This window comes from Micropterus salmoides, unplaced genomic scaffold (assembly GCF_014851395.1).
Source record: "Micropterus salmoides isolate LMB-PRFRI ecotype aquatic unplaced genomic scaffold, ASM1485139v1 Ms_hic_scaffold_5, whole genome shotgun sequence".
In the NCBI taxonomy this organism is placed as follows: Eukaryota; Metazoa; Chordata; class Actinopteri; order Centrarchiformes; family Centrarchidae; genus Micropterus; species Micropterus salmoides.
Window position 1 is genome coordinate 14,151,577 of NW_024044237.1, and position 12,560 is coordinate 14,164,136.

General features: G+C 41.1%; 1 protein-coding gene and 1 long non-coding RNA gene across 2 annotated transcripts in view; one reads left to right on the plus strand and one right to left on the minus strand.

Moving 5' to 3' along the window:
• The first annotated feature begins 2,177 nt into the window (after positions 1-2,177).
• flt4 (fms related receptor tyrosine kinase 4) overlaps positions 2,178-12,560 on the plus strand; it is a 48,624-nt gene continuing 38,241 nt past the window's right edge. The window contains 1 exon segment of the mRNA XM_038700307.1: positions 2,178-2,544. Within this exon segment, the coding sequence (XP_038556235.1) occupies positions 2,487-2,544 (58 nt within the window). The 5' untranslated portion in view covers positions 2,178-2,486.
• On the minus strand, positions 7,111-9,428 carry LOC119889381. Its single transcript, XR_005442046.1, has 2 exons — positions 8,913-9,428; positions 7,111-8,130 (listed from the first exon to the last, which is right to left on the minus strand). It is a non-coding gene; the product is annotated as an uncharacterized LOC119889381 (long non-coding RNA).

Genomic DNA, 12,560 nt, shown 5'->3' on the forward strand with positions numbered 1-12,560 from the left:
GCTAAAAAGGAGCTTGGCAAAGTGCAGTGAAGCGACGAGTCCATCGGCCTGAACTTCAGTGTGGGAGTCAGCGGCTTGCATGCGTGCTCCACATCCTTCCTATGGTAGTAGCTGTGGATCTGTAGGCCTAATGTGTTTCCTGACCTGAGGATGGGCCGGATGGAGTGCTGGCACTTCAAGGACGGGTCCTTGAGTCCTCGGTTGTCTCTCAGGAGCCAGCAGGATTATAAACTGGAATTTTTTCATCTAACATCTGGTATTCCTTGTGTTTTTGGAAACATTGGAACAAATGTCTACATGTGTTTTAATTATGGTGGAATGTGTTATGATATGAGCTTGTACATATTTTGTACTGGGTATCTTGTATTGTGTCTTTATATTTATTTTATTTTATTTTACTGATATGGACCTATGCGTCTAAAATAAAGTTGATTGATTGATTGACACAGCAGGGGCGATCATCCTATCCTGCACCAGGGCTATTGTTTGTTATCACTGTTGTCTGAATGGCTTGTCTGAATGCTTATGTGCGCAGTTTATTATTTTATTGGCCACTCAAGTGTTTTCATGCGTTTATGACATTATCTGTTTTATGTTGGTAATGAGATTTGGTAACTCCCTGGATGAAGCTTTGTTACACTATGGACACGATTTAGTGTGTTTATTTTCCTCTGAAGCTGAGGGTGCTGTGGGCCGAAACCAGGGGAACATTTTAATTACAACCATTCAATCACAACATTGTGTTTTAAGGTCAGAGAGGTGGAATGCCGCAAGGGATCTGGGGGGAAACGCATGCCCACAATAACACACGAAGACCCTTTGACTCCCTGTTATTCCACACACTCCTGGTGCCTGGTTCTTCAAAATAACATAATCATATTGAGGAAAAATGTTTTTCTCATACATCTCATCGCCATCTGTTGTTTGATGGGTAGACTGAGTTTGTGAGGAGTCTGGGTCAGCTAGGGTTATTATTGCTGTGGTGGATTTTTAAAGTGGAGATTCAGCATAGCCTACTATTGATTTTGCAGCACACTCATGGTGCTGTAAAGCAGACCTGTCTGGGATTGATTATACTGGCTCAAATGGGCACGCTGTTTCATCTGTGACTGAGTAAGAGGTTTGACTGTCGAAGCTACCTCTACATCAGGCCATAAATGAATGAAACACACAACTGAGCCAGAAAATCTTATCTATGAGTGTGTGTGTGTGTGTGTGTGTGTGTGTGTGTGTGTGTGTGAGCGTGCTCGACACACAAGCTCAAGCTCTTGTAACCTGCGACTTTTTAATTCTCAGGGCATATGGTACATGGGTTTTCAATTTTCAAAATCCCTCCCTGTAAAAATAAAACGGCTATAGCAGCTCAATGGGCATGTTGTGCTCTTAGTACATGATTTTCATTGACACTCTGAGGACTCCCTGAGAAGGATGGATGTGTGGGCGGAGGGGGTTAACAGACTTGGACAAGGCTGGAGGAACTCTGTGCAGTTTAGTTTCATTGGAGGCATCATTTCATCTGACCCTTTGGAAGAGCAATTACTGACTCATAATATTGAGCTACTCCCAAGACACCTCTGCTCAGCGTTAGTTTGTTGAATGTCTAGAAGAATTTGTGCTCATAAGCACAAAAGATAACTTTTCTACCTCAAGTAATGGCAGACATGTGTCCCGAAGAGATAAAAATGTAACTGACACGGTGCCAGAAGAGTTAGAGACTAGATATATTATTTTATGGTTTAAAGGCAGCTGAGCAAAGGAGTAAAATATCATGTAATATTCTTGTAATATTCCTCCAGAGGCTGTGTGTCTTTGCACTTATCTTCTTATGGTATTTGTTCCCTTCCTTGGCAATGCAGCTGTATTCCTGTGGTGGCTTTATAAGAAATTCTGATTTCTTGGTGCACTAAAGCAATGCAGCATTCTCAATTACCTCAATATTAAGTTTAAAGTGTTCTTCTTGTGCTGCCTTGTTGTGCTATAAGCACGTTTTCATGCCATACAATAATAATATAGGTCTTTAACGCAGAGGATGAAACGAATGGGATCTTGCAGGAAGGAAATTTGTCATGGGTGTTGAGGAGACCCCCCTACACGTACCCCACACCCACCAACACACAGGCGCACACCCCTCCAATTCAGCTTGTTTTATGAACTGGGTGGGTGGGTGTGCATGCGCTCCGGTCACGAGCAAAGGAAAGGGAAATCATTGTAAATCCCATTCAGTGCCTGGTGCATCCTTTTGACAAAACGTTGGGGAAAAAATACGTTTTTTTGGTCTTCCTTTTACTCAGCATTTCGGCTCTGTCCTCTCTGTGCAGAGTACAGACAGGCATCGATTGGCCGAGGTTCACCTGAGTCCCCCCACCTACATCCACGGACGTAGATTCAAACCACCTCTCCACTGCCTCCACCAGCATTACAACTACCGCGTTTTTTATCAGAAACATCGCTCAAGCTTACTGCACTTCTGGACCGGAGATCTGGAGATGAAGACAGACTTTACGTTTTTCTGTCGGACTTGGATTGGAATAGCGTATGCCTCAGGTGAGGAGACTTCCACAGCGAGTGCGAAAGTTTGGAGCGCGCAACTTTTTGCGGAGGGAAAGGTCGAGCTGAGTGTTTACACTGACTTTCAGTAAATAATTGATTCAAGGTTGATTGAAGTTTTTTTTTATTTCTCGACGCTCAAAGTTTTATTCACGTTAAGCTGCGGTCTCACACTGAAGCCAGGTAGCTGTACCCAGAACTTAAGTTTTTCTCTTTAACACCTAGCCTACTTTCTGTTTTATTAATTGTGATCAAACTCTTAGACGTTTGCTGGCTTTGAATCTCTTCTTTTTGCAGCTACAGTACACATGCGCAACTTTTAGCACTCATACATGATTGAAAGCCTCCTTGCCCCTCAATATGGGACTGAATCAATAAAGAACCCAGCGGGGTCTCAAAGTCTACATGCAGATAGGCACTAGGGGGAGGCATGCTAATGTTGTGTTTAATAAAGATGCAGCTGTTAGTTGAGGATGCTAAACTCAGGTTCTCATGTTGAGTTTAAGTGACTTTACTTCAGCATACATGTATGTAGGTCACATTTCGTGGCAGAGTAAGAGGAAAGCAGACTGATCTAGACTGGATTGACATGTGCAGGGGGTGGGGAGCGCAGAGCCCTTGTTATCTCTCAGAGTGGTCTTCTCATGTCTTATTTTTGTAAAGGGCATGAATAGTGAGAAAAGGCTGGATGCGTTTAGTACAAATCAACTTGTCTCAAGACATGTGGGGTCATTTTCAGTGTGATCTGCTTCCATATGTGCTTTTTATTCTCTTGTGTGTCTAGAAAACAAGTAAAGCTAAGGCTAGAGATCAATAAATCTTAAGCACATTGTCAGTGCGCTATTATAAATCAGATTCTTGAAACAGGGCCCTCTGATTGATTGTGTAATCTGGGAGTATGGGGTATCTGTTTGCAGTTTTGCCCAGTGACTGAATGTGTTCATTTGAGCTGTTCATCACTTGATTGCTGTTGAACAGCTGTTCATAAAGAACAGGGAATACTTTTGTGAGGGGCAGTCGCCATATGGCTACCCGAATCATAACTCCGGGCTGGAGGGATGGCTCTTGCTCCTTCCATATCTATCACTGAGCTGTGCTGATTGGTGGAGGAACAGATAAACAGTGACTCTCAATAACAGTAAACTAAATTATCGTCTCTAAGTAATGATACATTTTATCATGTGTAACAAACTGTGTTTGCTAAGGTTGAGGTCGCTCTCCTCTTTTCACCTGGCTGTATGTTTTTTTGAGACTTTATCTAAACCTTTGCTGTATTCAAGAGAAAACTCGTAAAAAAGAGTTTTCCATTAATCCACAATGTGTACCTTGGAATTGTAAATCTCTGTATGACATTTCTGTCATCCCACAAACCTGATGTGCCTGTTAGCGTATGAGTGGTATCTGTTGAAAGACTTATTTGCAGCCCTGTTAGTTCAACAGTACAGGACCCCCATTTCTCTCAGCTGATGCTGAAAACATAAAGTATATGCAGGATATCTCAGAACTATCCTGGAGGCAGTAAGAACCCCTAGCTTAGTATCAGGCGCAGATTTTTCAATTACAGCCTGCAGTATAGGGTATGAGATTGAGCGCCACATTATTGAGGTGAAGTCATGTTTTGAATTAGGACTGTACAATTCATTGAAATACATTTTTATGATGAAGGTAAAATGTGTGACATAACAGCATTATAATGAAGTGCTGTAGCGCTACAGAGATGCCCTGGCCCTCAAATCTTAGTGTCCAGATGTAAGAACACATGGTAAATATAAATAGACTGTGAAATTCTCAGATTTGTCTTTAGTCTGAAGGGTTTTCTTAACCCTCTTAACCCTCAAAATTTCTTTCAACAAAATACAAATGTGTGAAATTAAAAAGACGCTTTAGAGTCAGAGTCTGATGCAAGCATGATGAAAGCTCTGGCTTACCATTATTATGATCTGAGGGGAGGGTTGAGGGAGATTGTCGACCTGCCAGCCCAGAAGTCATTGTCATCTTAGGAGGGGTGGGGGAGGGGATGATTTACTCAGCAGCTGCATTTATGGAGCTTCATGATTTCACCCCGAGCCATTTTCTACCATCTTCCTGCTATGCTCTATCTCTGGTTTGAATTATGGCGGTTCCAAAACATTTATTACACAGCCACAGAAATTCTGTCTAATTTAAAAAAAGGCATCTTGGTGCTACTTCGCTGATAAATGTTGCCATTCAAATGAATTGTGAATCTATGATAGATTCATCTCCTCTTAATTTCCTTGTTTTTGTTGTAGCATAATTGGCTATTGAAAACTCTCCCCTTCAAATAAGCCACATGTTAATGCAGTTTTTTTCTAAAGCTGAGCTCTACAGCCAAATGATCTCTGGCTTATTCTGTGTCTTGGGTGCATAGTATTGATGTTGCTTTTAGCAGAGTGTTTTCTGTACGCATACCTCCGCTTGATCAGATCATCCCAGAAATCTGACTCTCAGAACTCTGGGTATTATTCTAGTCGTCCACTTATAGAGGTCGAGTTGTTTTAGCCAACAATATCCCCCTATTCTCAGTGCTGATCTCAGGATTCAACCTCAGGACTCCGAGGAGCGGACCCTTGCTGTCTGTCCTTGTATACCTTGTTCTATCAGCTGGAGAGCAGCTCAGATGAGAGAGGAATGCTGCTGCCACTGCTCTATGTGGGAAGCTCTCTGCAGTAAAGTCCATAAAGTCCAAATAAATAGGGAGACCGGTGCCTCACTTATCACTTGTACTTGAGTAGTGGGGCCCCTTGGGCATTTGGATGTCTGGTCACTCACTTTCTCATCATGGTAAAGCACCAACACCCCAAATATGACTAGAGCTGAGAGATAAGCTCTTTCAACACCAGGAGTCTGCAGCAAAAGCCAAATATGTGTCTAAGTTTGTGTTAGATAGTTAATGAAAACCATCTGTGGTATTTTTGTTTTCATATTTCTGACCCCTCCATGTTTTCTGTGCCCAGATCTATGCCAGTGTTGGTCTGTTGGTCAGTCCACCACTTTGGTCCAGACTGAAATACCACAAACACTATTGAATAGATTGCCTACAGGGGTTAAATCTTTGGTTTCCAAAACCTTTTCTTCTAGCACCACCATGAGACTGATTTTTTGGCAGCTGCTCGATTGCCGTAAAATCTGGTACAGATATCCATGGTGCATGGTGAATCCTAATCACTTTGATGATCCTCTGGCTTTAGATCTAGGTTAAGGTTTACATTTGTGGTTTTGAGTTCAATGTCTAACTAACTATTGGATGGATTGCCATGGAATTGGTACAGACATTTATTTTCCTCTCAAGATGGACAGTAATATCGCAGGTGGTCTATTAACATTTCATCTAGCCCCATAATCAGATCAACATTTTTGTGACTAAATACTTGCAAAACTTTAATGACATCCATGTCATCCTTGGTTGGACTTTGTGTTTAGTGCTAATAAGCAAATGTTAGCATGCTAGCATGCAAAACTAAGATGCTGAACATGGTAAACTTTGTACTGGCTTCACACCAGCATGTTAGCATTGTCATTGTGAGCATCTTATCATTCTGATTTAGCTAAAATGGCTGCTGTGCCTAAGGAAAGCCTCACAAAGCTGATAGTACAACTGTAGACCCATAGGTCCGGGTTATGCTTGAACAGAGGTGGTTTCATGCAAACACACTCGAAGGCTGGTTGAAAAGCTGGCCATCACAGAGAGAGGGGTGATGTGATTTTATTTAAATACGAGGACAAAAGTACACATTTTCACTTTCAGAAAGTTGTGTTAAGACTGAAAAAAGAGAGCATTCGTGAGAAATTAAAACCCTGGGTCCTTACTCACCTCTACACAGCTGCCTACATGATACATGGCGTGAAGTGATTGCTGGCTTGTCAGTTACAGAAATTGTCGGACACAGCCTTCAGAATGTCTATTCAGAATCACTCCTTCGTGGTCATTTTCAGTGTCCCTACTGTGCAAATAAAATGTCAGCCACAGCAGGTTCCCGTTCTGCCCCAACAATGTACATTTTTCTTAGCACTCTAAAAACATTTTGCCACCCTCAGAATAATTACCATGTGGAGGAGATTTAACCTATCGATTTCCTTTCTCTCTCAGTGTCCTTTTTATCATGTTCACACAGGCAGTAACTGATGCTTCACTCATTGCTTGAACTATATCTCAGTTAGTGAATTAACCCATCTATGAACGGGTAAGAGCGTGCACAATTGTACATATAAGTGCTTTTACCTAGAAGATGAAATTAATTATAAGACACTGCTGTTGTTAACTGAGGCCAAAAAAGTTATCACGAGGACTGCTACACATTTTTCTGTTCAGCCAAACTCTTTGCAAGCTAGTAGGAGTTGGAGATCATTTGACATGGAGATGGGTCTATCAACAAATTAGGGAGTCCAGAGTAATAATGGGGTTTTGAATTCATATCTACAAATACTTACCTTGGTGTTGTCTTTACAAATTCTCTTTAAATGCTAATACAAGGTTAGGATGGGCTCCTGTGACAGCCAGTGAAAACACATTTATTGTGTTGACAGATACTGGAGGGAAATTACTTTGTGGCATCCATTGGCTTTATTGGTTAATCACTGTACACATGTTCTGAAGCCAGAAACTGGATCCTGGGACACAGTGGCAGACAAATATTACAACACTCCAAAGGGCTTGCGTTGCTTAGAAACAGCATAATTTAGAGCACTTATCGGGTCAATGAGAGCCACCATCGCTTTTACGTTCAAACCGCTACTCAGTCTCAGCCAGCTGCGTGTGTATAGGGTTGTGATATGGAAAGTCATGTATCATTTTATTGGTCACTCATACCTCTTGCCTTGTCACTGGAGGTCGCATGAGGTTCATGGGAATTAGTCCACTGGCAAGGCCTGAGGAAATGTTTCCCTCCCTTTAGGTGTTCAGCACCATAGTTGTTGACCAGGCTCTCCCTACATTGCCATTGTTTTCTACAGTTTTCTTAAGCTGCATCTTGTTTATGGCCTGAATCTCCAGAAAGTAGGTAACAAGCGCGGTAATGGAACTCCTTAAGTTTGGCCTCCAAGCAGTCGCAGCATGAGTTTTAGGAGCGTGCAAGCCATCACAGCAGGCTAGGACTGTGTTAATCTTTGGCACTTGCTTGTACTCCAAGAGATATTTCCCAACAGAAAGGACATTGCCAGGACAAAGGATTTACCACAATATGCTTGGTTCCCTTCTCAGCAGGGGAAACCATTTCTCAATGATAAAAATGATGACATGCAAAAAATGGATCGCCACAGAGGAAGCCCTTGAGTTGTCCGGTGTGCCTGTGAGGCAGGTACAGGAAGATTTAGTCAGGGACAGAGGTTTTGAACATAGGAAGTTGGCCCAGATGGCTTGTCGCTGCATCCTTAATTTCGCAACCCTCCTCTGGCAGGATGTTGGAAAGGCCTAACTAACCCCAATAGTGGAGAGAACAGGGACATAGTGGATGTCATCCTCCTCCTCCTAAGTAACAATGAAATCAAAGCTGGTCTGCCAGTCAGTCCGTCTCCTGACTTCAGCCCGGCCTTGTGTCCAGATGACAGAGGAAGTGGACTTTATTCCTTTCAGAGAGAGAGAGAGAAAGAGAGAGAGAGAGAGAGAGAGAGAGAGAGAGAATATGTTATAGCCTGAGGCTGGCTGACTCCACATCAAAACAGCAGGTCTGGTCCATGGCCTGCATGGCCTCCTGCCCTTTGCCGGACATACAGGGCTATTTCAGAGTTCCCCAGCCATAGCCCTTTGCCAGATACTGTGTCACTGAAATAACTGAAGCTGTACTGTCACAAACATGTTGCTCTTTGTCCCTAAAAGCCTAATGTGCAATTAAATTCCAGTTAATACATTTGCTGTATCATTCAAGTGTGTTCGACCCCATGTGATTTTATTTAAATCACTTCCCTGAAGGGATGTCACAGCTGCATATATAGAAAAATTCAAAAGGCTTCTAAGGCGTTTTAATTTAATTACGAGGGAACAGCACAAGTACCTATTTACAATTACTACATCTGTGAAAACCAGTGTATTTTTGAAGGACTTCCGCATCGCATCCTTTCAGCCAAACTGAGGCTCTGCTCTGAAAAACCCTTTATTTGTTTGCGCAAGGTTCTTCTTTTCCTGTTCCTGTCATGTGACTGATCAGAGACAAAACTACAGAGGAGCAAGGAAACACCAATGGCAACATCTCCTTCACTGTCCATGAAAAAGGGAAGTGGGAGAAGCATGAACATGATAAAGAAAACAGGAAATTTGCTCGCATTGAAAAACATTGCACTGCCTTTCACACGAGCTTTAACGTGCCCTGTGTCGTACCCTCGAAGAGAGGAGCTATCGTCTTCATGCTTACCTTTGATGCTCTCGACTCCTGCCTGCCTTGTATTTGTCTGCTTGTCAGAGAAACTTTACATTTTTAACTGGCTTAGAGTGCCTTATGGCAGCTAGGCTTCTTCCGATGTGTGTATGATTTATCTTTAGTCAGCAGGTGTCCTCTGCTGAGAAGTTCAGTTTCAGTACTCCATTTCCACCAGTACGAGTCACCGAGAGCTCCGCAAAGGATAAGATGAATGCACATATGCAGAAGCATTTAATAGGTAAAAGATCTTCTGCATATACCACTGTACTCCCTCTTTTTTGAGCAATTCTGCAGTTCATTTTGCCATAGCTCCTCACAAAACAAGCACATAATGCATTTGCATAGATAGTGTTGCCTCTGTAGCTCTGCACTTTTAGGTGGAAATGTCCATTACCTCCTGATTCTTGTTTATAGCGTGAGAAAGATAAAGCCACACTGGAGTGGTGGTGTTGTACAGATTTGTACATTTGTACTGTTAACACACACTTCTTGTTGTCAGTGGAAGCAGCAATCAAGGGAACAAGTAGTTTGAGATGCAGTTTTGTTTGATTTATGTGACTCACTTATGTTTTTTTCCTTAATTTTTGGGATGAACTGCTATTTTTTCCGAGAGTTAGATGAGAAGATTGATATCACTCCTATGTCTATTTGGTAAATATGTATCCACAGTAGGGATGAACCAATCTGACTTTTTCAGTCCTGATAGCAATGCCTGGGCTTTGGTTATCGTCCAATGTCAATTACCGATCCAGTACCGGTGTACAATTAATAAGCTGCATTCCTCACTGTGAGGAAGAGACTAGGAATCATTTATTTACACGTAAGGCATCACTATGTAGGATTTGGTGTGATTTCGCAGCTTTCCTTTGCCGCAGTGAAATTCACCGCTGTCATAAATAAGGATATCTGTACACATTCATTTGTTATGATTACATTATAATAAAAAAACTAGTAAGTCACCAACTTTGCTAACACAGCCAAACATCAACAAGTGTGACAACACAAGTCCAACTGTGTGCATGCAGAAAGAATGCCAGCTCAGCGTCTGTCTAGCAGCTTTTTATTTCACAAAGTTCATGTCTCTCTCTTTTTCTCTTCTTAGACTCTTCTGTCAACGTCCTCTTGGGTGTCTTCGCCTCTGCCTTTAGATAAAGTTACGTCCATAGTGGCAGCTGAGCCCAGTTATGTTGCCCACTCGCTCTCCTCCAGCAGCAGCATAATGTTGCTTAAACTTGGATGACAAGCTAGTTAACAAAGCTAGACGCAAGAGCACTTACAGTAATGTTACCAATGTTGGAGTGTGTAATCTAGTAAGTTTGCTAAAATCAACTCAAGATTTATAGCTAGCGGCTAAACCTTTGTCTGTGAAACCTGATTTTGCTCGAGTCTGCTGACACAAGCATTTGCACAACAATACAAGACATAGCAAGCCGCCTAATAAGTTATTACTTACTAGTCCAAGTGAAAACTAAAGGGGACAAAGCGTTCGCAGTCAGGGCCCCGAGGCTCTGGAACAGCCTGCCCGAGGAAATCAGGTCCGCTTAGTCAGTGACTCTTCTTAAAACATACTTTTATAGGAGAGCCTTTCCTGATTTTATTTGACTTAATTTTATTCTATTTTATATTTATTTTAAACATGTATTTTAGTCTCTTAAGTGTTTTCTTGCTTTTATCATGTATTTGTTTTTATGGATTTTATTGTCTTTGCACTTGCTACAGCACTTTGTAACTTGTTTTTGAAAAGTGCTTTATAAATAAAGATTATTATTATTATTATTATAGTCCAACAGTAAGAAGGCCAGCCCAGCATCTGTCCTGCATCCTTTTAACTTTTAGCTCACACCATACATACGCCTACTTGTTGCTTCTTTTTATGGCTTGCTTGCTAAAGAGTCCAATAATGCTATGTTAGCTCCCCCAGCCAAATGTTTGGGTCAACATCAGCCCTTGATTGGGTCCTTTGTCACAATACCAGATCCAGCTCTTTGAGTCAGTATCGGTGTCACAAAGGGCTTAAGCAGTCACCCTGCCTGGCTTCGAACACAGGTCTACAGGGTACTAAACATGCAAGTTGACCACAACACCAAAGAGCCAGGCTCGTTGGTATGGCAGTCGAATCACATTCTTAACCATAGTTGGTCCTGACTTAGCAGCTAAAATTCCTAACCAAGAATTGAAGTTGAACACTGAAAGAAATGACTGTTCTGTTTTCCTCTCTCCTGTCAGTGAGTGTGAAATAATGAATATTGTTAAAAAATCCAAAAACAAGTTATCTACAGACTGTCACTCCATCGATATGGTACTAATAAAAAAGACAATTAAAAGTATCATAAAGCCTCTAACACATATCTGTAACCTGTCGCTTAAAAACGGCTGTGTGCCAAGAAAAATGAAAATTGCTAAAGTCATGCCATTGTTCAAAAATGGAAATAGGAATCACTTTACTAATTACAGACCCATTTCTCTCCTTACCCAGTTTTCAAAAATCCTTGAAAAGGTTTTTGACAAACGGTTAGAAATTTTTACAGATAAGCATAAGCTAATTAATGAAGGACAATATGGGTTCAGACCCAACAGATCAACTTCGATGGCCATAATTGACGCCACAAAAGAAATATCGAAGGCTCTAACAAACAAAAAACATGCAATAGGAATTTTTATAGATCTTAAAAAAGCTTTTGATACCATTAATCATGATATATTACTTAAGAAATTAGAACGATATGGAATACGGGGGGTTGCTGGGAAATGGGTGAAAAGTTATTTGAGCGACAGAGTACAGTTTGTCCAAATGGGTGAGCTCTCTTCTGGATGTATTGACATTGCTTGTGGTGTCCCGCAGGGGTCAGTATTGGGCCCCAAATTATTTAATTTATATATTGATGATATTTTCAATGTTTCTCAATTGGTTAATGTGTATTGTACGCTGATGATACAAATATTTTCTATAGTAACGATAGTTTGGAGCGACTGATTAGCGTTATAAACAAAGAACTAAGTAAATTTAAAAAATGGATGGAAAGTAACAAATTATCCTTAAACCTAGATAAATCCAAAGTGATGTTTTTGGAAAGTATCAAGCTGATTCGCAGAAACTGGTTGAGATAGACGGAGTACACATTGAAAATGTTCAGGAAATAAAATTTGTAGGTGTAACGATAGACAACAAGCTAAGTTGGAATGCCCACATCAGACATATAACAACAAAAGTCTCCAAAAGCCTTGCCATAATAAGTAGAGTTAAGCATATCCTTGATTTTAATGCACTCCATACCCTGTATTGTGCTTTAATACAGCCATATCTAACCTACTGTGTAGAGGTATGGGGCAATAATTACAAAAATGTAATACAGTCACTTTTTTGCTACAGAAAAGAGCTATATGAATTATACACAAGGCCGCCTATTTTGAACACACAAATCCTCTCTTTCTCAAATCAAAGCTATTAAAAATGCAGGATCTTGTAAAATTTTATAATGCACAGTTCATGTTCAAAGCGTATCACTATTTATTACCTGTGAACATTCAAAATATGTTTTCTCATAAGGAGCAGTCGTACAGTTTGAGAGGATTTGGAAACTTTGCGGTACCAATGGCGAGTTCCACCAGGAGGAGTTATTCTATGTCTGTTTGTGGGGTTAC